At 42.7% G+C, this 26,350-nt stretch overlaps 2 protein-coding genes across 2 annotated transcripts in view; one reads left to right on the plus strand and one right to left on the minus strand.

Moving 5' to 3' along the window:
- Positions 1–26,350, plus strand: part of LOC111874479 — a 208,695-nt gene that overhangs the window by 3,751 nt on the left and 178,594 nt on the right. The window lies entirely within an intron of this gene.
- On the minus strand, positions 204–24,346 carry LOC111874478 (beta-1,3-galactosyltransferase 5). Its single transcript, XM_023870012.2, has 5 exons — positions 24,020–24,346; positions 13,093–13,314; positions 7,380–7,577; positions 4,048–4,206; positions 204–1,377 (listed from the first exon to the last, which is right to left on the minus strand). The coding sequence occupies exons 1-5, from the start codon at positions 24,218–24,220 to the stop codon at positions 1,090–1,092; spliced, it is 1,068 nt and encodes a 355-aa protein (XP_023725780.1). The 5' UTR covers positions 24,221–24,346; the 3' UTR covers positions 204–1,089.

The raw sequence follows: 26,350 nt of genomic DNA on the forward strand, positions 1-26,350 counted from the left end.
TGTACTCATTTATTATTATTATTATTATTATTTATGAATAATTAAGCTTAAAATGTACTCACATTGGTTTATTATGAACACGTAGCATAGTAAAATACTTTGTTTCTGATTTTGTTTTATGACATTCAGTAAATTTTAGTGTAGCACAATACTCTTTTAAAATCTTACAAACAAATTTCGAAGAAACATATTGAATCATGAAGTAATTTGAGTATTTTAAGCAATAAACTTTAATAGTAATTTAAGTAGCACATGCAGACTTCCAGCAATGTATAAATCATATGAAACAATTTAATATGTATGACGTTCCATACCGGCTATCGCTGGATCTGTCACAGTTAATAAGTTCAGGTTACTAAAATTGAAATCCTTGAGTAATAAAATAAATTATCTCAATCATAATCACTGGTGAAGTGTCAACTCTGTCAGGTGACTGTTTACACGTAGACTTTATGCTCACAAAACACTTTGTTGCTGTCCGGTAACACACATGCACGCGTACATATGCCGACTCTGCGCGATGCCGGCTGTAGCAGCAGGTACAAGTTAGGAAATTAACAGGTGGCTAACATTTTGTGGTATAAACACTTCATATCACAGTGTTGTTTCAGTAGTCATTATTAGTCTGTCATAGCTAACGCGTTTCACATCTCTACGGAGAAAGTTGTAGACATCTTATGCTACTTAACAAACTAACTGGAAGGTACTAGAATTAATTCTCATTAAGACTATCGTTTAGTCTACTACCTCTAGTAATTCTGAGCAAATCGAGTTTTGGCACCGTGTCGTAGATCTCTAGGATGTCTCTCCATAAATAGGCATTAAAGAATAAGATTTGGCACTTCCGTTCACAATTGTGGTCCGATCTCTGGTGCTTCCATCTAGGAGTACTAATCATTTTTTTGACATTATCTTCTATAACTAGGGTCAGATGTGTGGCAGGACTACCAGCCGATCTTCTTCCCTTCCTTCCACAGGTATGGTCTTATCTTTGGCAGTATCCTTCACGATTGTGGTGTAATCTTTGGCGTTTTGTTCCACAACTGAGATACAATATTTGGCTTTTCTTTCCGGAATTCCCAATGACGGCTAAGGTGTCATTGCACAGTTTTTCACATACGACCACAGCGCTGCCATGTCGCTGGTCGACAGGTCGTGTTTGCTGAACAGGAATGAGCGAATCCAGGATGGTGCATCCTTCTCAAGAGAATGATCGCACTTGACAGTGTTGTGCGTAAACCGAATACTGAGTGTTCCGCTCTCCATTGTCTCCTGAGGCAAGTTCAGCTCTCCGGCCACCGTTCCGGTTATATGTACGTCATCCACCCAGAAATGTGGCGTTTCCTGGGCTTTCCTGTACAGCGCGTACACCACGTCCTGCCGAAACACAGATTTACATTCAATTAGTATTTAGATATGGCTGAAGGAGAGTCTACGAATTTCTTGCACAGTAACAATAAGAATCTGGTTATACTGACAAGCACACAACATTGAAAAGTGTTGTATATATTTTTAGGCCAAAGCGTGCATTAACATTTTCCATGTCATACACTTGTCATTTGTATAACTGCTTTCACAAGAGCCCGTCTCAGGACTGTATTCGGAGCCTCTTCCATCCAGTTTCCTTGAGAAGCATCTATTATTACCCCCCCCCCCAAATATGCATCGATATCTCCCACTGGTGTGTTCTGTTTTTCGTGTTTCCTTGCATATCTGCATTCTCATCGCTCCAAAACGGCAGATGGCTTTTCATCAAAATAGAAAACATGAAAATTATTATAAGTATAAAAATGGATCAAACTTGGTTTACATTTACCACGAATGAATGTAAACACATGCTGGAAAGGCGACGATGAAATTCCGGCCTCCTCCCGACTACCAATTGGGGTTCACTGAATTTGTTATTTTTTCTTGCAATAGGAAAATATATGCTTATATTGTCACATGATTGAGTGACTATAGACGGGATTTGTATTGATAATCGGATTCATTGCACACTTATACAACTCGTTCCTACACTTCACAAATCACTATAGGACACACTAGGTCTTCTCAGCCTGCTGTGTCTTCACCAGTCGTTGCCTGGTGACGGATCGCAACAATGTCCTCTGCTTCCGTGCTCACGTTCTTACCGGCTGGCGACTGTTTCACAACTAACTCCCTGATCCAACTGTCGATTCTCACTAACTATCCTGCTTATAACATCTCGGCACGGACCGCACCGGAAACACCTTCCCTATGTTAATGTTTGAAATATGCGAAGCCGTTACTCAGTAATGGCTGTTGTATAGCTGCTTCTTTCGCAGTCGTTGCCTAGCCACGGGTCTACCTGCCACAATATCAACACACACAGAAGTATATTTGGGATATCTAGAAATAAATGATAAGCTAACAATCAAATCAAACTTCAGTCTCTCAATGAAAGCGGCTGCTGTATGTACTACCATTCAAAAACTCTAAATTTTGTTCACACAACTTATTTTTGGGCTTTGTGTGCATCTCCCAGTAAACAGTGATTATTTATCTGAACAGCATAAACCGCCCGATGCATATAATCGAAACACAATGTCTTCTGTGAGGTAGAAGCTGAATTGAAAAATTTAATGACGGAATCGGGAATCGAACCCGCGACCTTTCGGCTTGTAGCATAATGTCTTCAGCAACTACACAACCGCGTACTCCCCACCCAAATAACTTGTACAGAAGCTTTATACATGAAACTAAATGTGGATCCCTTCAAAGCTTACAGCACCTACTTGAGACACTTTTTGACGCGATGTATACGTGTATTTAATGAAATAAAAGGGAAAATAAGTTCTGACGCTGCGTGGAGCTAACAGCTTTCCAGCAGTATAGCTGTATGAAACGTAAATGGCGTCCATTTACTTTTTCTCTGCTAAAAAAAATAAATAGTTCCAGTAAGGAAAGAAAATTATACAAAGATTATATGTCTGTATATAATTAATTTAACGTTAAGTGAAATATTGTATGCATGAATGGCGAGAGAATATAGTAACAGAAGGTAAGCAGATAGGATGCATGAACGAAAGAAACTGAACGTACACTTGTCCTGTAAACCGTTTGAATGAAGGGGACGCCACGGTCAACGACGTGGATACTAAATAAGTTCAGTTTATTTGCTAAAAGATTTTATCAGCAACAAGTAAATATCGAGGCCAGTGAAGTATTTAAAATCACAAATAATATATGTATTTATAACATAATATAGGGCCTGGCAAAAGTCCGGAGTACATTTCCACTAAGTGTTTTTCAAAATGCAACGAAAATGACAATATGTATTATTGTTCGTCATTTGTTATAAGTTGCTTTCTTCTCCACAAAAAAAAATCCAGGCAGTGATGATAGAAGATGTATTTGAAATTTATTTCCGCGAGTTCAGTACTTGCTGTTTGTCAGATTTTGATAAAGTTAATTGAGTGTTGACTTTGTAACTAACAAGCAATTTTTGAAACCATGTTCAATTAACAATTTATAAAATTAAGGGCGCTTTCATAATGCTCATGCTGACTGGCTGTTATTAAATTCGAGTTACACAACATCTGGGCCGCGCCTTAGCTTAAGCGGTTAGTCGCTGGATTTCCACCGCGGCGGCCCGGGTTCGATCCCGGGGTCTGGTCAAGTGGGATTTGTGGTGGACAAAGTGGGGCTGGGGCAGGTTTTCTCCGAGTACTTCGGTTTCCCCTGCCAATCTTCATTCCACCTATTGCTCCACAATCACTCTCACCTATCATCTGGGGCTGGTACAATGGGCCAGAAGTGGCCGCAGTGCAAGGGACTTAGTCCCACCCCACTAGCAATAAAAAAATACACAATATCTGACAGTTTTCTGCCGATCGATGACGAAGTTTGGCCAGAAAGGCTTCCAGTTACATTGTCGACTGAAATTGCAATCTACATATGCGCATATTCATATACAAATATATGTAGGAAAATGTTGGAATAATACTGAAGAAAATACTGTGCATCAGATTGGAAATCGTAACATTTATTAAGTCCTGCATTATTATGTATTCGGGATATCTGTACCTGGGAGTACAGGATGGCGGTGCCTGAGCAGTAGTCTGGGTATACGTTGTCATTGAACTCTTCCTGAGTCACCATCCATTTGTCTCCGGTCCTGTTGACTGCCACGCCACTCCACACCCGACACAGCAACAATTTCTTCATCCCGCACCGGAGGCGCCCCTACCAACACATCATGGTCATTTAACAGCCTTATACGAGGTATATGAAACAAGGAGTCGGAATAGTGACTGGCTGCGGGGTGGACGGCAAAGGGGTCGCTGTTCGAGTCCCGGTATGGGTAAGATTTTTCTCATCTCTACGTCTTACCACACCAGTTCTGGGACGCACCGAGCCTCCTTTCCAATGACTACCGAGGGGACCAATCACGTCGAACCAGTGCCGAAGTCAAGAATACGTGGATCTGTACATCCACTCCCCATACGTCTTCATGTCATAGTCTTTAATTAGCTAAGCATGGGGTAAACTTTACCTTTCATGGAGAATAGTTAGACTAACTGATGTAGTGTAGTCGGTCGAGGGTTTTTTATTCTTTTGCTATTTAACAATATCCCATCCTCTACAATGGTTAGAAACTATAACGCCGAAATACACATTTCGAATGTAAATAGGTAAGGATATGCAAGGCGTTCTGTTTGAAGGTATCATCCGAACATTCGTCTGCAGAAGTTTGAGGGGATTTCGAGAAACCTCAGTTAGGATATTCGGCAACCCAGCCTTACCGTCACACTAACCTGCTGGATTAATGCTTCGTTATTCTTTTGTGGACGTGCTTAGAATTTACTACTGATAAAACATTAGGGCACGCGGTAGCGTAGTTGGTTGAGGCATTATGCTACAGACCGGAAGGTCGCGGGTTCAAGTCCCGATGAGGTCATTGGATTTTTTCAATTGACCTAATCCTTCCAGCCGCACTATGGCCCTGGGGTCGACTCAGCTTCTAACAGAAATGAGTACCAGGAATTAATTAAATAATTTTCCTGGGGAGTAGAGCGCGGCAGACATGTAAGGCTGACAACCTTACCGCCATCTGTGAGCCGATTGTCTAGATAATGTGGGACCCTCAACGTCTCACAACCCTATGGGCCTTCACGGCCTGTTACAGGAATAGCTTTACTTTTTACTTCTACTAATAAAACATTATACTTTTTTAATTACTCGTATATAAACACAGCGATGTAATGTTCATACATTTTTTAAAGCCAGTGGTTACGGCGATTGTATGGTGGTGGGACTCCTTACAGGATACTGTCACCTCAAAGGACACTTCTTCAAACTGGGACTATTTTTTATTGCTAGTGGGGTGGGACTAAGTCCCTTGTACTGCGGCCACTTCTGGCCTATTGTACCAGCCCCAGATGATAGGTGAGGGTGATTGTGGAGCAATTGGTGGAATGAAGATTGGCAGGGGAAACCGAAGTACTCGGAGAAAACCTGCCCCAGCGCCACTCTGTCCATCACAAATCCCACTTGACCAGACCCCGGGATGGAACACGGGCCACCGCGGTGGGAAGCCAGCGACTAACCGCTTGAGCTATGGCGCGGCCCAAACTGGGACTAACTGATAGTCCCACTTGTGAGAGGTGTCAAGAAGAAAATGAAACAGCCACACACATCCTGTGTGAATGTGAGGCCTTAGCTTACTCGTATTTAAGATTACGTCACTTGGGTCAATCTTTTATGGAGCAAAGTGACTATTTCGACGTCCCCATGTACAAAATCCTGCGCTTCATTCGAAGCCCAGGATTGCTGAGAAGTTAATCATAAGGGGAAGTACAATAAATCACTGTGGTCTCGGTGCAAGGGCCAAGAGGGCCCATTCATTCATTCATACGGCGATTGTATCTACAATCCATTCGCTGAGACGAGAGAGTCCTCGTAAACAAATGCACGCGGTATCTCCTTCGCTCTTTGAATGAAATCATGCAGGGATCACGTGATGCGTGTATCGTTGCAGGGGCGTCCAAAGTTCACTCTTCAGTCTGAATGCAGGTTAACGTGCGTCCGAATGCAGTGAGTACACTGAGTAACTGCACGCTTTGTCCACTCCTTGCTGTCAGCTGTGGCGACTCGGGGCTTGCTTTGTTTACGCTGTCTCGTCTCCTCGAATGGACTATAGTAACGAAACATAAACCCACAGCTCCCGTACCCAACATGCAACTTTGCATAGTGATACCAGGGATACATAGCAACAGCCGCTAGGGGGCAACGGCTGATAATTTGACTCGCGGGAACAGAAAAAGGTGTAATTCATGGCGTATATTGTACATCTTGATCAAAAAAGACTGATATAGAAGAATGGCTCCTGAAGTACAAATACCATCAACAGTGACTTGTTGAAACCTTATAAAACTTCGTAAACCAAGACAGAAGAGATACGTTTTTATGAGATTTTAAGCGAGAATGGACATACGTGTAGTTCTACGTTTACCTCCTACTATTCGGACATTAATGCTACTGAAAATATGTGAGGAGATGTCAAGCAGTGTGACGGACAGAGAACATAATATTCAAGTTGGATGAAGTGTGGTAAATCCTCGAGGTAAAGTGGGGAACGATATATTGTCACGTTCAGAATGTACGACAACAGTGTCAAGACAGGACTGATGGAGACGCAAGTGGAAAAGTTCGTCTTCAGCGTTCGTGGCCGTAGTAGCAGAGTGAGCAGTTGAAGTCCTTGCACAGAAAGTTACACAACAGCGGATGTGGAGTGCTTCAGTTCCCACAAGATACCGTGAAACTAGATTAAGTCTTATCCTCTCCACCGTTGTAACAATCTGGCGAATATGGCAGAGAAGATCATAATGTAAAGTGCCAGAGTCTCTGTGAAAGTGCGAGACTTTTAACGGACAGCCAGGTTAGATAACTGAAACGCTCTCCAGTGTACTACATGCTGCTGATAAGCAAGAGGGTGTAGGCAGCATACTCCTCCGTTTCTGTCTTTGATAATGAAGTACCCGCATAGGCGCCAGCTACAATGGAGCCCGAGGAGACGAGAAATCTCGTCCCTTCCAGGAGTTACAATACAAACAGACCGATTTCCTAAAGAATTCGTCACAATTAACAACACGAACCCTCCAGACACCACGATAAAAGCCGCCATTGATGTCGTATTTCATTTATAGTGTTTCACAACTTGTTGAGATTATTGGAAATTAACGGCCACGATATTTTCATTTCAAAAGAAGAAAGAAAGAAAACGAAAAATGTGTGTAAAATGTGCCTCCCCTAAAATCCTACCGCTCCAGACAGCCGAATATTTGCTGGTGATGCCGCGCCGGCCATATGCATTACAACAATGGAAAAAAATGACAACTGCCAGTCTAATGGACAACCTGTGTCAGTGCCCGTATCAACACCGGGGTGTTAATGAAAGTGTCATCGTCCGTCTTCAGCACGTAACGCACTCCGGGACAGAAGTATAGGGCCCACTTGAGAGACATGACGTGTTTATACGTCATGTTACGGTATGCGTCCCTGAAGCTGCCTTGCACGATATCATGGTGCTGGTCGTTCTCGGATTCTAGCGACAACTGTAAACACAACAAAAACATTATGGTAGTTACAAATTTAAAGATTGAACTTCATAAGAATAATATATAAATATTCAGATCGTACCTCACAGTAAACGCACAAAGTCTCCACTATAAAGACCAAGCAGTCAATGCTGTCTGCTAAAGAAATCGCTGTCTATTGTGAGAACAAAGCGAAAACACATAAATATACTGTATGGACAAAATACAGAAATTTTGCACGTGAAAGCACGAGGTACATATTGTATACCCACTGGGCTCAGAGGGATTACTGTACTTTTGAACAAATAAATGGATTACTGTACTTTTGAATAAATGTAATATATAGGCCCCATATCAGGCTTCGGCTTGATTAGGGTGATCAGGAAATTGTTTGGTTTCCTGCGAAAGTTCTTCCAGGCTAGTAAACAAGTTACAAAAATACAGACAGCCTGAAAAGGTGTCCTCTGCAAATTTCCATCCTTCATTGGTTGTGTGATCGATATTACAGCAGAACCAATCATCATACTCACTACACTGCACAGAGGCATAAATTATCTTCCAGTTATGTTCTTCAGTGTCTGGCAGTACAGAACGGAATGCTGTATAGTGGTGGCCTGTGTCCGGAGGTCCAGGGATTGGTTAACGTTTCAATAAACCGAGTTTTTGTTTTGGAACGGCTAGCTTTCTCGAGCATAGTAATGTCGCGGTTCTAAGCTCAAGTAATTTGAAGTCGGACTCACACGGTCGAATTCTGAGGAACTCGTGTGTTATGCTTATTCTCGGGACGCTACTCATAGCAGTTGGCTTGTTTCTGCACCCATAGGGGTTATACCGGTAAAACTACAGAGAGGTGTTTAATGAACTTGACGCGTTCACAGCTCCGCGCTTCACTGCGATCGGCACAAGAACGGCCGCAGAGCGCACGCGAATTGTGCCGATGACTCAGCATGCCGATAACATTTGGAATAAAGGGAAGTTCTTACCTTTGTTCACCAATCAGAGGTGATCCCTCTACACGTTAATATCTTTCGAAATTAATTGTTTCGTTAAAAGCACACTACAACAATCTTTCTTCCACTTACAACCACACAAGACGCCAACTTCCACTGTATGGCTTCAGCGATTGTGTTGCCGTTCCTGCACGAGACTTTGACACCCCAGTCTCCTGAGCTAGACGTTTCAGTGATTTTCTATGTGTATGTTCAGGTCTGGTCTCTGTGTCGTCTAACTTTTCTTCAGTAAGCACCCGGTGCTTATGATTTTTCCTTGTCTATTAAGAGTCCCGATGTTCTAAGTTTATTCACAAAATTACGAATTGTTTGCCTGCTGGGAACCCTTTCATCACGAAATTTACATTGAAATTTTCTCCGACACTTTCTAGCAGATCCGTATTTCACGTAGGTGTCATACAGAAACACACGTTGCTCTAAAGCTTCGCGAACCATGTCGTCCCACACTGCTAACTGTTAACTAGGAACAAATGGCTCGTGGCGTTGATAACTGCTGCCTACTACTGACGAAATATAAACAAACTCCCATGCATGAACATAATGGCATGTAGAGTTCTACAAGTTAATTATTTCCCTTCATTCCAGACGTTATCTGCCGTCAAGCACGCTGAGTCATCGGCAAAACTCGCATGCGTCCCGCTGCACGTAGCGCATCGGTCGCCGCGAAGCTCGGAGCCGTGAACTCGTCAACCCGATTAAAATCTTCCCTGTACTACGTAAATTAAAAATGTAGTCAAGCTTTGATTGTAGCATCCTGTTGTGTTTTAAATTAATTTTATGGCCTACATGTTCTCACACTTCATCATCATCACCATAATCATTGGCTAAACAGCCTTTTTGAGCGATAGCCTTTCTTAGAAGATTCTGCCAGAATGCATCCGGCTTTCACTTGTTTGGATTTCGCAACAGTACTTTTCTTTTTTACAGAGCAAGGTCGTCAGCCTTGCGCCCAACTCCCAGTCTGGAGGACCAGATCTCTGTATTTATGTCCCCTGGGAACAAGGTGACCCAATTATACCTCCAGGCACCGGATTCCCCATGACTCGCAGGGTTACTGTGGAGGTATTTCAACCCGCTTTCACCCGGGCTATTCATATATTTTACTGTCTGACCTTATGATAGATATGCAAGGGGTCTGTTCTATTAGAATGCATGACGTAACAATTAAGATTATTGATGTTTAAGTGTGTATACAACCAGAAAATTACACAGATATAGGATAGAAACTTGCAGTGTGTAAGAGTAAATGCTATTGATAGCAGATACCCGTATCTGTGTTGACGGTATTGTTAAGAATTATATTTAGCCAAGCTGTTTGCATCGATCATAAGATGTATAACGTACTCGTATATGACGATCACAATTAAATATTTCGGGTATGTTAATCTTGCGTAGGAGCCAAAATAGCGTAGTCGATATAGCGACTGGCAACGGGTTGGACGTGAGGAGCCGGGATAGCGTAGTCGGTATAGCGACTGGCTACGGGTTGGACGGGAGGAGCCGGGATAGCGTAGTCGGTATAGCGACTGGCTACGGGTTGGACGGGAGGAGCCGGGATAGCGTAGTCGGTATAGCGACTGGCTACGGGTTGGACGGGAGGAGCCGGGATAGCGTAGTCGGTATAGCGACTGGCTACGGGTTGGACGGGAGGAGCCGGGATAGCGTAGTCGGTATAGCGACTGGCTACGGGTTGGACGACGGAGGACTCGGAGTTCGAGTGCCGGTAGTGTCAGAAATTTTTTCTTCTCCACGTCGTCCAGACCGGCTCTGGGGCCCACCTAGCATCCTATCCAATGGGTACCCGGGGCTCTTTCCCCTGGGGCAAAGCGGCCGGGGCGTGAAGCTGACCACTCACCTCCAAGTACTGCCGAGGTCAAGAAAATGTGGATATATACCTCAACTCCCCCATACACCTTCATGGCGCAGTGCTTAAGTAGTTAAGCACAGGGACAACTTTAACTTTTCTCTTGTTGCGTATTGCTGACAATAGGAGGCAGAACTACTGTCCTGGCTTTCCCAATGACCAGCGACACCAAGCAAAGTAACATTTTTGACTTGTATAAGGAAAGAGATCTGTTCGAATCTCAGCGAGGACACTGGCTACCCTGACTGAGGATTTTCGTGGCTTTCCTCGGTCCCTCCAGGTGAATGTCGTATTACTACCTCGATTTCGGCTACGACTGCCTTCTTCAAAATATTTCCAGTTCATCATTCATCTGTCCTACCGCTCGGCGCTGTACAATGTGGCTGATTAAGTCGTAACATCCCCCCCCACCCGCCAAAAATATTTTCCAAAACTGAGCTACTTTGGCTTTGTTTCTAGAAAGACGTATATACACACCGTATCGCGGGTTCGATTGCCGATGAGGTCACTGGATTATTCAGTTGACCTAATCCTTCCAGCCGCACTTTTGCCCGGTTGTCGACTTAGCCTCTAACGGAAATGAGTACCAGGAATCTTCATAGGGGTAAAGGGCGGCCGGTGTGTAAGGCTGACAACCTTACCGCCATCTGTGAGCCGACTATCTAGAAAATGTGGGAGCCCCGACGTCTCACAAGCTTATAGGCCTGCACTACCTGTTACAAAGATAGCTTATTATAGGACTGTACATTCTGCATATGCAAAATGGCGAGTTGTTTTGAATACATGTGATAGAAATCTGTTTAATTTTCAAGTGAAGTAAATTTAGGCATAGGCCACTAAAACGATGCTTACCCACGAAATGTTAACATAGATTCCAATATCAGATTTAAATGAAATCAGTCCAGTAGATCTGGATTGGCGGACGGACATGATCTCTATATTACACATTCACTTTGTGAACTTCACGCATATAACGCATTCACTTTGTGAACTCCACGCATATAACGCATTCACTTTGTGAACTTCACGCATTAACGCATTCACTTTATATGTTGTTCGTCTTGTTTCAGAGCAATTTCCTTATGTATGACGAAAGGCAGTGTCTGTAGGACATATATACTTGTATATGTCCGTTGTCCTCAATAGAATTGGATTAGTTTTATTAAACTTGACAGAAACATTCATTAAATTTGGTAGAAAAATTGTCCCTTCTATGCGCCTTTTAACATTTTATCTTTAGTAATACCAAGCTCTGATAGAGGAGACGGCCTCTAGATATGGAAGGTAGCTGCGAATATATCGAATACGCAGTCGCGGATAGTTGACAAGCGGTGGTCCTCCAGCTGGGTTATTGCCATTATTCTGCAACTGCCAACTCAATTCAATTCCTCTGTTCCAAAGCAGATCGGCATCTGGAAACTCGATTCCACTCGACACAACACAATTCTTCTCTATTGCCACTTTGCACGGACCACGCAGAAAACACAGTCTCTCTGTCGTTGGGAAGTCGTGTTACTCAATTTTGCTTGTGTATTCTTTGCCTCGGAAATGTACTTACCGAGTCGTTGCCTAGCAATAAACGTACATTCGGTATGACTTCTTGGGCGGGTGATCAGCTCGTCGCAAGGCCTTCCTGTACACAAACAGAAAAACGCGCGCGCACACACACACACACACACACACACAAACAACAAAGATCCATGCCCAGAGTGGAATTCGAACCCACGATCCCGGCCTCCCAGAGATCGAAGACAGTGCATGCCTTAGATCGCTCTGCTACCGTGACCGGCAAATTTGGGGTTATATTTGACAAATTTAACAGAAACGGAACCTGTAGGGCTTAGTAAGGCTTAAATTAGGACCGCGCCATAGCTCAAACGGTTAGTCGCTGGCTTCCCACCGCGGCGGCCCGAGTTCGATCCCGGGTCTGGTCAAGTGGGATTTATGGTGGTCAAAGTGGCGCTGGGGCGGGTTTTCTCCGAGTACTTCGGTTTCCCGTGCTAATCTTCATTCCATCAAATTCTCCATCATCATAATCACCCGGGGCAGGCTACAATGGGCGAATCAGTGGCCGCCGTGCCGAGTGGACGCAGTTGGACTTCACCCCCCTCTAAACGAATTTTAAAAAAAGGCTTAAATTACGCACCAGAATGGATCACTCAGTTGTCAGGTTTTTATTTTACAAGTCCCCGAAACTCATTAAAAGACCGGAATAGCTCAGTCAGTATAGCCACAGGCTACGATCTGGACGTCCGGGATTCGATTCCTGGCTGGTGCAAGAGATTTTTCTCTTCTCCACGGCGTCAAAACCGGCTCTGGGGTCATCCCAGTCTCTTAACCAATGCGTGCCGGAGACTCTTTCCCCGGGGGTAAAGCGGCCGGGACGTGAAGCAGAGTACTCACATCCCTCTAGTGCCGAGGTCAAGAAGAGTGGAGCTAGACCTTCATTCTGCCATATGTCTTCATGATGTGATGCTTAATTAATTAAACACAGGCACAACTTGACCTTATCCTAGTCTCACTACGTAAACGAGCATTAGAAGGATAGTAAGGGCAATTAAGTTCTTCCTGAAATGCCTGATAATATATGAACTCTGTTTGGTACGTTTTCTACGCAAGCAGATTTTTCGAATGCTGGAGAATGTCTTGAGTGTCATACCTGCAGCATGGGGGAGTCCACAGCTGCAAGCATAAATAGTAGATGACCTTGTAGGTCAGAGCCCCACGTTTTGCGGATCTGCATGCGCTTCTCCCAGTTGCGGGGAGCTGAATGCACGATAATCAGAACCTCTGGTTCCCCTCTGCACGACGGCTGGTTAATCCGGAATTTGAAGTCGCGGATGTCTAGCAGCGTCTCGAAGTCGGAGGCCGGCAATTCCATCTGTGAAGAAAATTACAGAACGTGAAATCATCGGCTGTCTTTTGTCTCATACGGAACTCCGTTACACGCATTGTAGAGGCTAAGTACCGCCTGATGGGTAAGACTACTTGTCCGTGTATTTTTTGTGAGGTATTGGGCTGCAGTGCTTCACCTCCGAGGAACCAAGAGAACGATGCCTGCAGAATGGCAGCGAAAAAGTGACTCAGGACAGTGGTGTGTGTGTGTAACAGTAACAAGAAAAAGTAAAGCTATCCCTATACCAGGCCGTGAAGGCCCATAGGGTTGTGAGACCTGAGGGTCCCACATTATCTAGACCAGTGTTTCCCAACCTGTGGTCCGCGGACCCCTGGGGGTCCGCGAGTAATTCAAAAGGGGTCCGCGGGATAGTTTATTTTCATTAAACTTTATCTTATCATGTTCCTCACACCTGGGATATTTGCAATGTATATCTCTGGCTCTTGAGGCCCATGGTTGAAGTAAAATTTAACGGAACTGTTGGTACCGTTACTTCTTCCCTTTGTAAAGCAGAGGTGAATAACCAACGATTTGTGTAGCTTATTCCAAGGGCATTTTCTTTTGGTCGGTCCATTGCATCTCAGACCCGTGTTTCAGGGTGGACTGCTGTCCGACCATTCTCCCCTCCTCCCCCACCAAATCCATCCCTCTTTGGTTGGGAATAAACCTGGGACCATTGACCACGTTTCTTATTCATTTCAGTGGCAGAGCGAACAACCCGTGTTTCTTTAGTTTTTGTGCAGTGAATTTTTATAATATTATACAAGTGTGTTTTTCTCGGTGTAATATTCAGTTTTTCTGCTTTTGTTCAAATAATTAAGTTCACAACGAAACTTCTGATTTTCAGTTTGTTCACGATCTTATTTAGATATGGATCGGTGGTTAAAGTGTGGATCATTGAAACGTAAGACAGACGATAATCCGAGTGGATCTAGTGTTGTCGAAAATAGTACCAGGGCAGATAAAGTTCCTTCCCTCAAAAAATCACGCAAATATTGTCCATCTTATTTGAAAATGGGATTTTCCGTTCTGAATAAAGACGGCGAAGACAGACCACAGTGTGTTCTTTGTTGCGAAGTGTTATCGAATGAATCTATGAAGCCGTCGAAGTTGAGACGCCACCTTGAAACGAAACATGGCGAATCAGTTAATAAGCCAATATAATATTTTCAAAATAAGAAACTGCAACTTTGTGGTTCACAGAATTTAGTTAAGGACATTGTATGTGGAACGAAAAATGAAAAGGCTGTTCTTGCCTCTTACGAAGTCGCCCTTCTGATCGCTAGAAATGGACAACGCCATACAATCGGGGAAGATTTAATTTTGCCTGCTACAAAAACGATAACAAAGAACTTGTTTAGTGAAAAACATGCCAACGAGGTGTCTCTAATATCGTTATCTGACAATACTGTGAAAAGAAGAATCGACGAGATGGCTCAAAATGTGAAAGATATTTTGCTAGAACGGTTACGTCATAGTGAATATTTTGCGTTGCAGTTGGATGAAAGCCACGATATTTCAAATAATGCTAATTTGGTAGCTTTGGTGCGATATGAACACGAAAATAAAGTTTGTGAAGATTTTTTGTTCTGTGAATCGTTACCTCTTAATACAACTGCTGAAGCCCTTTTCAAAGTTGTCAATGACTTCATAACTACAAATACACTTCAATGGGAAAAATGTGTAGGTATCAGCACAGATGGTGCTCAGGCAATGTCGGGAATACATAATGGTTTGGTCGCACGTATCCAGAAAGTCGCACCTCTTGTTAAATGGACACATTGTTGCATACACCGCGAAGTATTAGCTGCACGCCGTATGCCCTCCAAAATGAAAATCGTTCTAGACGAGGCAGTAAAAATTGTCAATTTTATTAAAGCCCGTCCTCTTAACAGCCGATTATTTTCTGCGCTTTGTAATGAAATGGGAAGTGATCACGAACACTTATTATTGCACTCAGAAATCCGATGGCTGTCCCGGGGTAAGGTTTTGACGCGGTTGCTTGAGCTTCGAGACGAAGTAAGGTTGTTCCTCATAAACTCTAAATTTCAGTTAACACACTATTTAAATGATTTCGCATGGCTCTCCTCTCTTGCTTACTTGGCGGACATTTTTAACATCTTGAATACTCTTAACTCGAGCCTTCAAGGTACATCTGTCACCGTGTTTTCTGTGCAAGACAAGATAGAGGCAACAATCAAGAGGTTAAATTTGTGGTGCAGCCGTATCGAGAAAGGAAAATACGATTCCTTTCACATGCTGAGTGATTTCATTGATTCCAGTGAACAACACCTTTCTAGTGATGTTGCTGAAAGTATGATTGAACATATGAGGTCATTGGCGTCTCAACTACGTCTGTATTTTCCGTTTGGTCTTGAAAATAACGACTGGATGAAAAATCCCTTTGTAGACTCTGAATTTGAACTTCCTTCTGCCGAGGAAGAGCAACTTATCGAGCTGTCCTGTGATTCGACGTTCAAATTGCTGTTTCCTTCGTTACCGTTACTGGAGTTTTGGTTCCAAGCTAGGTCTGTTTACCCTGAAATTTCCAAAAGGGCTGTAAGACATCTGTTGCCATTTCCCACTACATATCTGTGCGAGACAACATTTTCTCATCTTGTACACATGAAAAACAGATATAGGAACAGACTTAACGTGGAGCCAGATCTACGTCTGAAATTATCCAGTTTTGATCCTGACATTCGAAAGTTGACGTCTGAAAAACAGCACCAGCCATCACATTAGGTGAATGTTAAATTCATAATATTACGCCTAATTGATATGTTCGTAATCTTCCGAATATCTCCATTTATAACAGTATTTTATTGTCATAAATGACACATTTAGTGTTGTAAAATTTTAAGTTACTGCTTCATTTTTATGATATGTACTCGTAAAATTAAAAAATTTCCATTTTGGGTTTTATGGGGGCCGCGGTGAATTAACATTCGGTACAGGGGGTCCGCGGCATCAGAAAGGTTGGGAAACACTGATCTAGACAATCGGTTCAAAGATGGCGGTAAGGTTATCAGCCTTACGCGACGCCCGCCCTTTACTCCCCAGGAAAATTATTTAATTAATTCCTGGTACTCATTTCTGTTAGAGGCTGAGTCGACCCCAGGGAAAGTCTCCGGTACCCACTGGACAGGAAGTTGGGTGGACCCCCCACCGGGACTCGAACTCCGTCCCCTCGGTCGTCCAGCCCGTAGCCAGTCACTGTACCGACTGCGCTATCCCAGCTCCTCTTAAATAAGGTAGATATTTTAAAATGTGTGTCTATATTGTACGGTTTTCTTAAATATTTGGTCTCTCCTGTCATCGTACCTGTATGACCGAAACATAGTAGTATTTGATCCGTAAAAATGATATAAATTGGATACACCTGTATGATGGATTCTGTATATTATTTTAATGCAAACAGTACATCGGTAAATTGGATTCTACTGCATTTCGGAGAGACGGTTTTCTGAATAGTGCAGCTATATAAGAAACATAAAATATCAAAAATGATACTTCCTACCCTTCTCTGCTTCTGCTTTCTTCCACTTGTGTCCTTCATATTCTACTTGCTATTTTTCCTTCCTGTCGCCCTTTCTTTCTTCTCAGCTTCATCTTTATCTTCCTTCCACTTTTCTTTTTCTTTTTTTCCTTCATCTCTTGCCGCTTCTCCTCTTCTACTTTCCCCTATTATTCCCTAGCATTTTTCTCATTCCCATGCTCTCCTTTTCCTGATATCGTTCCCATTCTCTTCTCGTTCTGCTTTTCCTCCTTTTGTTGCTATAACTTCTCCTTTTCCATCTCTTTCTTATTCTTCTGTCCCTTCTCTTTCTTTCCATCTGTCCTGCCTCGGACAGTTATGAGTTCAGAGTTTAAAAGGGTTAACTAAATCCACTCACTGGAAAGCAAGCTGTATGCTTCACAGGGCTTACACATCTTTATACGAGGCATGTGGAAACTCATTGTTGACGGCTGTGATTTTGTAACAAAAATATAATCCATCTACGAGGAGCGAGGGAGCGTGCGTCATCGTCAGTGACATAGGCCGTTATCTCATCAAGTCATCAGTAACAAGTTGCTGGTTCATATTTTCAACATACGGCATTCACACACACGTTGCGAATTCAAATATAAATATACATGGCTTTTCTTCCGTAATTCTGCCTACAGGAGGTGTTACTTGCTCCTGTTCGTAAGGCTCATCATCATCATCATCATCATCATCATCAGTAATCTGTCAAGACGACAGGTCCACAGTCTCTTCCAAAACAATTCCTCCACTTAATGCGATCTAGAGCTTTCTCCTTCAAATGACAGTATCCTCTTCTGTCCACAAGGTCATCCAGCATCTTCTTACGTCTTCTTCCTCGTCTTCTTGTCACTTCTATCCGCTCATCTATCCTTCCTTCGATAACTTCTTTTAGAAGGCAGTTTCTGCGTAAAACATGACCAATCCAATTAGCCTTCCGTTTTCTTATTTCATGTAGGATATTCCTCTGCTCACTGACTCTAATTAACACTTCTTCATTTCTCACATAATCGGTCCAACTGATCTTCTCCATCCTTCTCGAACACCACATTTTGTAATAAATTGGTGCTTTTGTTTTTACACCAGCTTCGAGCTTACACAATTACTAAACTGCAGTTGCACGAGACCTTCTTGTCCCCTCCGATCTGATCTCTTGCATATTAACACTTTTTCCGAAACTTAATTATGGAAACAAACAACATACATATGTATCGTAACTAAACATTCAAGGTTACTAAATTTCTAGTTCATTTTGGCCGAGGCTAAGAAAGTTCTTGTATATCCGCAATACACCAGAATTCGCGTCGAGTTACTAATGAAAACTAAGACAACTTCTAACCACACGCTGTGTCAGCCAGCTACGATTCGCAAGATAAGATGAATTCGTCTTGTACGAAGAACGAATAAAGGCATGCGGGGAGCTTGGATGTTACGTTTCATTCACAGACTGGTTTTGGGTTGTACTAAGTGTGAACCCGTCACGCTCCAGCAGCCTTTATCCCCGAGGACGTGACTGGGCGGGCTCCAGAGCCAATCAGAACTCGATAGCGAGGAGAAATTTGTCGCTACCCTCGTCGAGAGGGATTCTCGTTCCGTAACGTTTATGGAATTAGTGCCAGAAGATGCGAAACAGAAAGCGAAAAATCTGCGCTTTCACCATCTTACCAATTATAACAGACACTAATTTTGCCTAACTACCTGTACATGCAACAGTCGTTCAGAGGTCTAATTTATTGTCACCTCATATCTATTATTGCTTGTGTCTAGAGCATTTCATACTTTGCTTAATATAAATAAATGAGAATAAAAGTACAGACTACAGTCTGCAGTCACTGCTCACATTGGTTCCTCGCTCGCGGATTTTTCTGCCCTGATGATAGAGGCGATACGTTCCTCCGAAACGTCGGTTCACACAAGCTCTACATGGCGCTACATTCCAGAAGACGGCATTCTTTACATCAAACTTAATAGCAGTTTTTTAAGCACGATAGACGATAGGTCGCGGCGCAAGGGCCGAGAAGGCCACCCCTCATACGTTCATAATAGTTTTTTTAATTGTATACAGGATCGAAAATAGCGACCCCAAATATCGGGTGTCCGGATGAAAGTATCCAAAATAAAATAATTATATCTCGGAGAGTAATTGTCATACACGTATCCGGTTTATGTCATCGGAGAGGAAAACCCTCTGAGTCTTTTTTATGCCCGGCTTACGCGTATGCGCCGCAACATTTCTGCCACCATGTTAGGAATCACTTGGGCAGAATGATGGCTGGGAGATAGATTGGCAGAAGTAGATCACCTAGTTCGCCAGATTTAACTCCACTGAATTTTTTCTTCTGGGGTTATGTGAAGAACATTGTCTGCCAGATTAAGATTAACGACTTGCAACACCTGGAAGGTCGCATAAGGGACGCTGTGGCTATGGTAACACCAAACATGCCGGATCGTCTGGATATTTGTCGTGCCACCAAGGGAGCCCACGTTGAAATTTATTGGGAAAGTTATATACTCAGAAAAAACTTTGATAGTTTCCCTTTGTAGTGGTGGAACCCATAAATGTGTATAATACAAGCTTTCCGAGATATAATTATTTTATTTTGGATAGCTTTCATCCGGACATTCTGTATTATTCATTTCAAACCATCTTCTACATGAACAGCTNTGAGGGAATATTAGAACGCATTTCTGACTTTAGTGTAACGGTTCAGTTTTGGTGCAATATATCTCCATCTGCCGTAATTTAGCATCAAAGCCAGTGATGCTTGCTAAACACCACACAACGCTGCTGGAAGATATGTGTACTGAAAACGAGGCTACGTTTCTCCACGTTTTACAGTTGTATTTGTAACACTTATTTACATAACGTAACTGAGGTAATAGGCAACAACGGAAACATATTGATCTTTCGCACACAGGATGAAGATGGGAAGTGGATGGAACTGTCTCAGAATAAAGTGCAGTGCCGTGCTTTCATATAAGCGAAGTTTTTCGGGCTCTACCACAGTGAGGTACAAACTTCATTTCTGTGCCACTTTTGTTTATGTATATGTTTATGAATTAATTGCTGAAGTTCCTACAAAATAATTTAAGAGATCATTACTTATCTTTACCCGCTCAAGGCATAGATGTCTCTGTATGAGTTCATTGTGTTTGTGTTGTCCTTTGTATAGGTAGCGGCCTTGCGACGGGCTGTTCTCCCCGCCCAAGGAGTTCTACCGCGCGTATAATAAAGATTACGTAACTGAAGAAGCGGCCAGGGGCCAACAAAGAGCTGTAGAGCCATTGATGACTGAATGAATTACTTGCTTTTAATTTGATTATTTATTTCATACTGATTAAGCTTAGAGAAAATGACAACAAGATGACCCTCACCTCAGGGTCCAATAACCTTAATTTCTCTGCTCCTCTGCCTTGTCATTCTGGTGTGCTGCCAGAAGTCTCTGACTCTTTAGTTTAAGTCATTGTTCAGTATCATGTCCGAAATCGAAGCATGTATGGCCCAGACTGCTCTAATGCAGTGCTACAACTGCCAAGGTTTTGGCTGAATCTGGATTCACTGCAAGCAAGCCTAAGATGCCCACTGTGCGGGGATGTCCATCGACGTCTGGATTGCCCGGAAATGAAGCCAGAAAACAGAAGTGTAGTAATTGCGAGGCGCAGTGCCCCAGCATCTGCATAGGGTGTACTGGAGCCAAGCTGGAGCAGCAACGGAGGAAGCAATATCCCGGACTCTACGTACCCATCGGCCGCAGCGAGGCAGGGAAGACGTACGCCGCGGCGGCGGGAACAACTGTAGAACCAGCGGCCAAGTCCAGGACCCCAAAACTGAAGGTCCACATTAAGAAAGCATCCACTGATGGATATGTGGTCACCCTCATAGCCACAGTGCAACAAATAATGACGGTCCGGAATACAGCGGAAATAGAAGATGAAAGGTTCCCGTCGCTGTGAAGACTGTACACGGGCTCAACATGTGAAAATAAGGGCCTGCCTTTGCAGGAAGTGCAGTGCACTTTGCACCTACCAACACGCCTAATCCCTGTACCGTAACACGATGATCCAGAGCGGAGAAAACCCGCAACGAGGGACCATCTGCAGTGCATCCTGATATTTAGGACGGTTGGTTTCTATCTCAGCGCTGACACGATTGATCACCCTAGGATACTCCGGTGGTTTGTGAACTTGTTAATACATGAGCAGAACTGACGCATTAATTAGGTCCTACCTCAGTTTTATGCAATATGCCAAGATTTCTGTTTAAATGGCGCTGACCTTAATAGTCAGGACCGGGTCTTCGGTAACTTTTTTTTTTTTTTTTTGCCTGAATGTTTCCATGACAACGTGACACTCGTAATATCCTCAGTCTTTAATGTGCAAATGTGTACGGCCTCCGTAGTCTAGGGGTAACGTTCCCACCTCATGACTCAACGTACGTGGGTTCAAACCCGGCGGAGGTCGTGGAATTTTTAAGGGCGGAAAAATTCAGGGAACAAGCCCTCCGGGAGGGACTTTTAAGCCGAGTGTCCCGTGTCGTAGATTTACGGCACGTAAAAGAACCTCATGTCTCTAGGAGACCTCTAAGCTAAATTAGGCAACAATTTCCCGCCCAAGTAGTTTCCAAGGTACCGAGGGCCGACCTCGTTGGCTCAACGGGGCTGATAGCACGCACCGGTACCGGTAGGGTATGGCGACTAGTAGAATATCAAAAGGGGATGTACAATAGATCAACAACTGGTCGAGGTGCTGGGGAAACCCACCCACTCCAATAATAATAATAATATGTCCAAAAGATATTCCCAGCATAAATCTGTGGGAGTGGTTATGGGTTGGTCGTAAGTCAGCAATCCAGTCTCCACCTTTGCCGGAAACAAACTATCATCGCCGATAAGGGGTATATTCAGTAAATCGTGTTCCAAGAGTGAATAAATCGACGGGTTATCTCTGCAAACTGTGGCCAGAGATAGGAATTGCTTGTTTCATGGGTTCCTATCATTATTTTGCATTACAGATGTTGCAGAATAATGTGTTGTTACGAATTAAGAGTTACGGGTTTATCCTGATAACAGAACATCACGTTTCTTTCAGTTACAACTAACCGAATTACAACAGTCGGTGAGTGAGATACAAAGACAGATTCTTTATAAATTTTCTGTTATAGCTGTTATTTCCACATTACTGCCATACACTGCATTTTCGCAATACTCACTTTGTAATCTTCACTTGTGTTAGTACGCAGTTTTCCATTATTCTAAATGGTATCAAATATAACAAAGAGGCGAACCCTATCCCAGTCATTGCACACGAAATGTACAACCTTTTCTCTTAATATGTTTCGCTGTCCTTCATTATCCAATTAGGTATCAAGACTTCGAAATAAACAGTTCCTTTCTCCTAGCTGCAGTTCCCAAAGTTAAACATTTCATTGATCCACTCTCACATACATAATCACAATTTCACTGAATATGCACGCTGCCAACAATGGAAGTTCGTTTTCGACAATTTACTGCCGTCAGTCTCTTAACTTTCAATATGCAGCTGCACATTATTCTGAATGATTTCAAATGCAAGAAAAGAAGCCCTCCCTCTGAATTGAACCGTTCAAATCTCCAGCTAAATTTTTCGCACGTGACCCATCCAGTTACCCACTGTCATAGTATACATTAAATCACGATTACATTGGATATATGAGCAATCTGTAACGGAACTCTTTATTATTATTGCAGAAAAAATATTGTAAATACAAAAAAGGCCTAGCTAATGCCCATCCGGCCTTCTGTAGCACATTCTTATAAACATCTTATTCTATGTTTTTCCAAGACATCAATGCCATCTGGCTGCCAGTCCTGTGACTACTTTCACAGCTTTCTGTTTGGGACATCGTTTGGACATCCCCAGCTGGACTTGTGGTATTCTAGTAATTACGAGTGATTTTACTACACATTGATCATTGTTACAAGAGGTGGGTGATTCTTGATATTGTAAATGTAATCGTTTGAAAGGGAGAATTAGTTTGTTAGCTTTTATTGTATATATTCTTACTCATTGTTGTAGATATTTTCGTAGTCGAAATATGATACGTATATTCAGCTGAGTGGTTTGTTTTAAAAAACGTTGGTACCTTAAACATATTTTTAAAAACGACGCTCAAGAATCAAATACATAATATAGATGAGAAAGATGAGCATTTTAGCTAATTCAAAGCAGTTAAGTCGAAAGTGTCGCAAAGGCTTGTCGCACACTTGTATGTTGTCTGAGTGTGATGTCATGGGTTATGCCCTCTACTAAATTCTATAGCGTGTAAAGAGGTTAACCTGCCTGAACTTAAAAATGTTATATACACCCTGTCATTTTCGTAAAGTAGTGGGGTTCCATAGTTATCTCAACGTCTGGAACTAACTAATCATTTTCTTTCCCTAATTTCTGTGTAACTTGTTATTATGCAGGTGTTCACGGTCATGGGACATTGGGCTGTAACATTAGATAACAACTGAATAAGAATCAGATGACTGGAATTGACTTACGCATTTTGTCTCGTTGTTGCTAAAAAGCTGCTGGTCAAATTACTTCTGCCAACGTTGGATGGAATATATACACGATTCAATAAATACGTACACTATTTTCTGTAGTGAGTAATCGCTCTTTGTGGTTCGAATAAACGCTCAGCAAGTTGACAGTCGCCATCCTTGAATTACTATTCTACCGCTAGGCCAAGATAACTTGGGTGACGATAAGAGAGAATTGAAGTAACAGCAGACAGAAGTATAGAGGTCAGCACACAAAGTGAATTACGCTATTTTATTTGCTGTTCATTTATCGACTCCGCCATTACTCAGGACTATAGAGCGTAAAATTGTGGGTTACGGATGAAAAATTAATTGCAAAGGACGTGGGCATTTCCTTGTAGGGACTGAGGAAAACCACGAGAAACCTCAGTCAGGATAGCCGATCTCCGAGCCAAGAACACAGAGTGAACTAATTTTATACTCGTATTCAGTACCTAGACCGACAGGCGACAGACAAGCTTCGTTTCAATCGCTTCACAATATGGAGACGTAAGTATTATATTGTAAATAGTTTAACCTGCTGGTACCTGCATTTGTATGGCCTACTCCGCAGTGTGAGACAATACATTACCGCGATCCAGGAATCGTAAAGCTTTACCTTGAGTGGCTCTCCATCGCAACAGTCAGCTACAGAAGTATCAAGCAGAAGGTTGTGGAACTCGGTGGAGCCGTGTACATCGAAATGACGCACCGAGTCGCTCGTGGCGGTCAGTCCAGAGAAACAGATGAAGTAAGCGACAGAGAGCAGGACGGACACAGCGACCAGGCGAACCAGCGTCCACTTCGAGACACGCCTCATAATACTCTACTCGGCCGGAAGCACCGCACAAGTCGAAGTGTCGCAACAACAGCGGTGTTAGGCAGTGAAACAAACCTCGAAGCGTATTCTTGCGACGTCACTTTTTTACTGAACGACGTAACTACAATTCAGGTAACTATAACACAAAATTCTGAAAAAGTATTTTCACAGTCGGTCCTTTCGTCGTAACAACTCTCACTAGAATGGCAAAGAACGTCTTGTATATAAAACCCTGCATGTGTATATATGCAGTGCTTTACATACAAGACGTTCCCTGGAAACAAACCTTCATTCAACAAGACGTTCCCAGGCAACAAACCTACATTCAACAAGACGTTACCAGGCAACGAACCTACATTCAACAAGACGTTCCCAGGCAACGAACCTTCAATTAAGGTTAACCATTTTCCGGGGTAACGTCGTTACTGCCCGGAAAATAATACGCAACGACTAGTAGAGCACAAAGCTATGCAGTCACGGATCAGAAGTCAAGGAATTAAAGGGGAAAGATGTCTCAGTTGCTCACAGGTCGTGTCATTCAGTGGCTCGTTCGCCGCCGTAGGCAGGTTGTCATTGTCATCTAGCAGTTATGACGTTGGGCAGCATGTTAATCCATTCTTGCCACATTCGTCCAGTAGCCTTTTGCTCATTCTTGAATTCGTGCTATTTGTTAACTTTTCTTTAATAATTCTGTCAATACGTTGAATACGTCAAATACAGTTGTATTATGAGTGCTTTCTATTGAGCAACTTATCTCAAGCGTTAACGCTGCTGAATTGTATTCACATGGTGCTTGAATCTCGGGCATGACATCGGCTACGTATCCTGAGTATTTTCTCATGGGTTTCCTCAGTACCCCTAAGAACAAATTGTGTGATAGTACCTCACGTTAGGCCATGGTCGTTTCCTTTCATGTGTTTCCAATTCATCCCTCTCACTAAGCATCCTAGAGAATCCACTAAAAACTGATACACATTAGTTTAGCGCCCTATCATCCACGCTATATAGTCTTGATACTGTCATCATCGTTAAATAACCATCTTAAAAAATCTACCTATCCTTCCAAGCTATATAGCCTGAGACACAGATAGTATCGTCAGATAAGTCATACATACATAAATAGACTTCTTTGTAGTGCTCTTCGTTTCGTGTCATGAAAAATCCACGGAGCAGAGTACTTCTTGAGAAGCTATTAGTCGCTCAGCCACTCCAGATATATCCCCCTCTTCACACCTCTCTGGAAACTGTTTCGAAAGAACTTAACCTGGATCCAGACTCCTTCGTGTCATGAGAAATTCTTTCCCAAGCCAAATCTATTGTGTCCCGCCTAGCATAGTCTGTGTGGCTTCTGACTTTGAGGTGGTCCGTTACAAAATACAGAAAGAAGAAATGTGACATCACCCATCACTGAGCTAGATCTGCGCAACTTTTTATTACCGATAAGCTTCAAAGTACTAGATCAGGAAAGTGAGAAATGTAATAATATTAGAGACTGGAACAGGCGATTCGTCTAATCGATGGAACGGTGATGATGATGATGATGATGAATAAAGGAAGTTATTAAGTTTATAGTGGAATTTAGGATTTGAGGTGCTCTCATCGGTGATTAGGAAGAGTTCTCGCTTGTCGGATATAACGCCATATAATCATTTGAAAAGCAACGGACGTTTTGGAGGAACACGTGGTCTCCATCTTTATGGTCGAAGAATAAGCCCGGTGGATCTGCTTTCTACCTGCTTTCACCATGGTTTCTTGCATCGCTTACTCTTGGACCTTGATGATGGAGGCAACATATTCCTCCGAAATGTCGGTTAACTTTCACCGGAGAACACTCCGTTATATCCCAAAAGATAGAGCTCTTAAATTGTAATGTCCATTATGTTCTTTCGATGAGTTGGCAGCAGCACACACAGTTATGGGTCATTCCATGTGAAGTCATCCAGAGAGGTCGCTCACTATTTTTAAAAAAATTCATATTTTGTACACTTATTTCTACATATTTTCACACTTCAAAAATATTTAAAAAAATTGTAATCCACTCGGTTCTCCCGGTACAGCAGCTTTTATAATGCGAAAAAAACACGTTTTCGGCTCGAATGGAGGTTTGCTTTATCTTCTGTATCTCGATAA

The sequence above is a fragment of the Cryptotermes secundus genome, unplaced genomic scaffold, assembly GCF_002891405.2.
Source record: "Cryptotermes secundus unplaced genomic scaffold, Csec_1.0 scaffold483, whole genome shotgun sequence".
Classification (NCBI taxonomy): Eukaryota; Metazoa; Arthropoda; class Insecta; order Blattodea; family Kalotermitidae; genus Cryptotermes; species Cryptotermes secundus.

Coding starts and splice junctions, on each gene's coding strand:
- LOC111874478 (XM_023870012.2), bottom strand. CDS start 24,220: ATGAGGCGTGTCTCGAAGTGGACGCTGGTTCGCCTGGTCGCTGTGTCC. Junction 4,207..7,379: donor TGATACGGGCACTGACACAG/GTTGTCCATTAG, acceptor ATGTGTTGGTAG/GGGCGCCTCCGGTGCGGGAT. Junction 1,378..4,047: donor CCGCCATCCTGTACTCCCAG/GTACAGATATCC, acceptor GTGTTTCGGCAG/GACGTGGTGTACGCGCTGTA.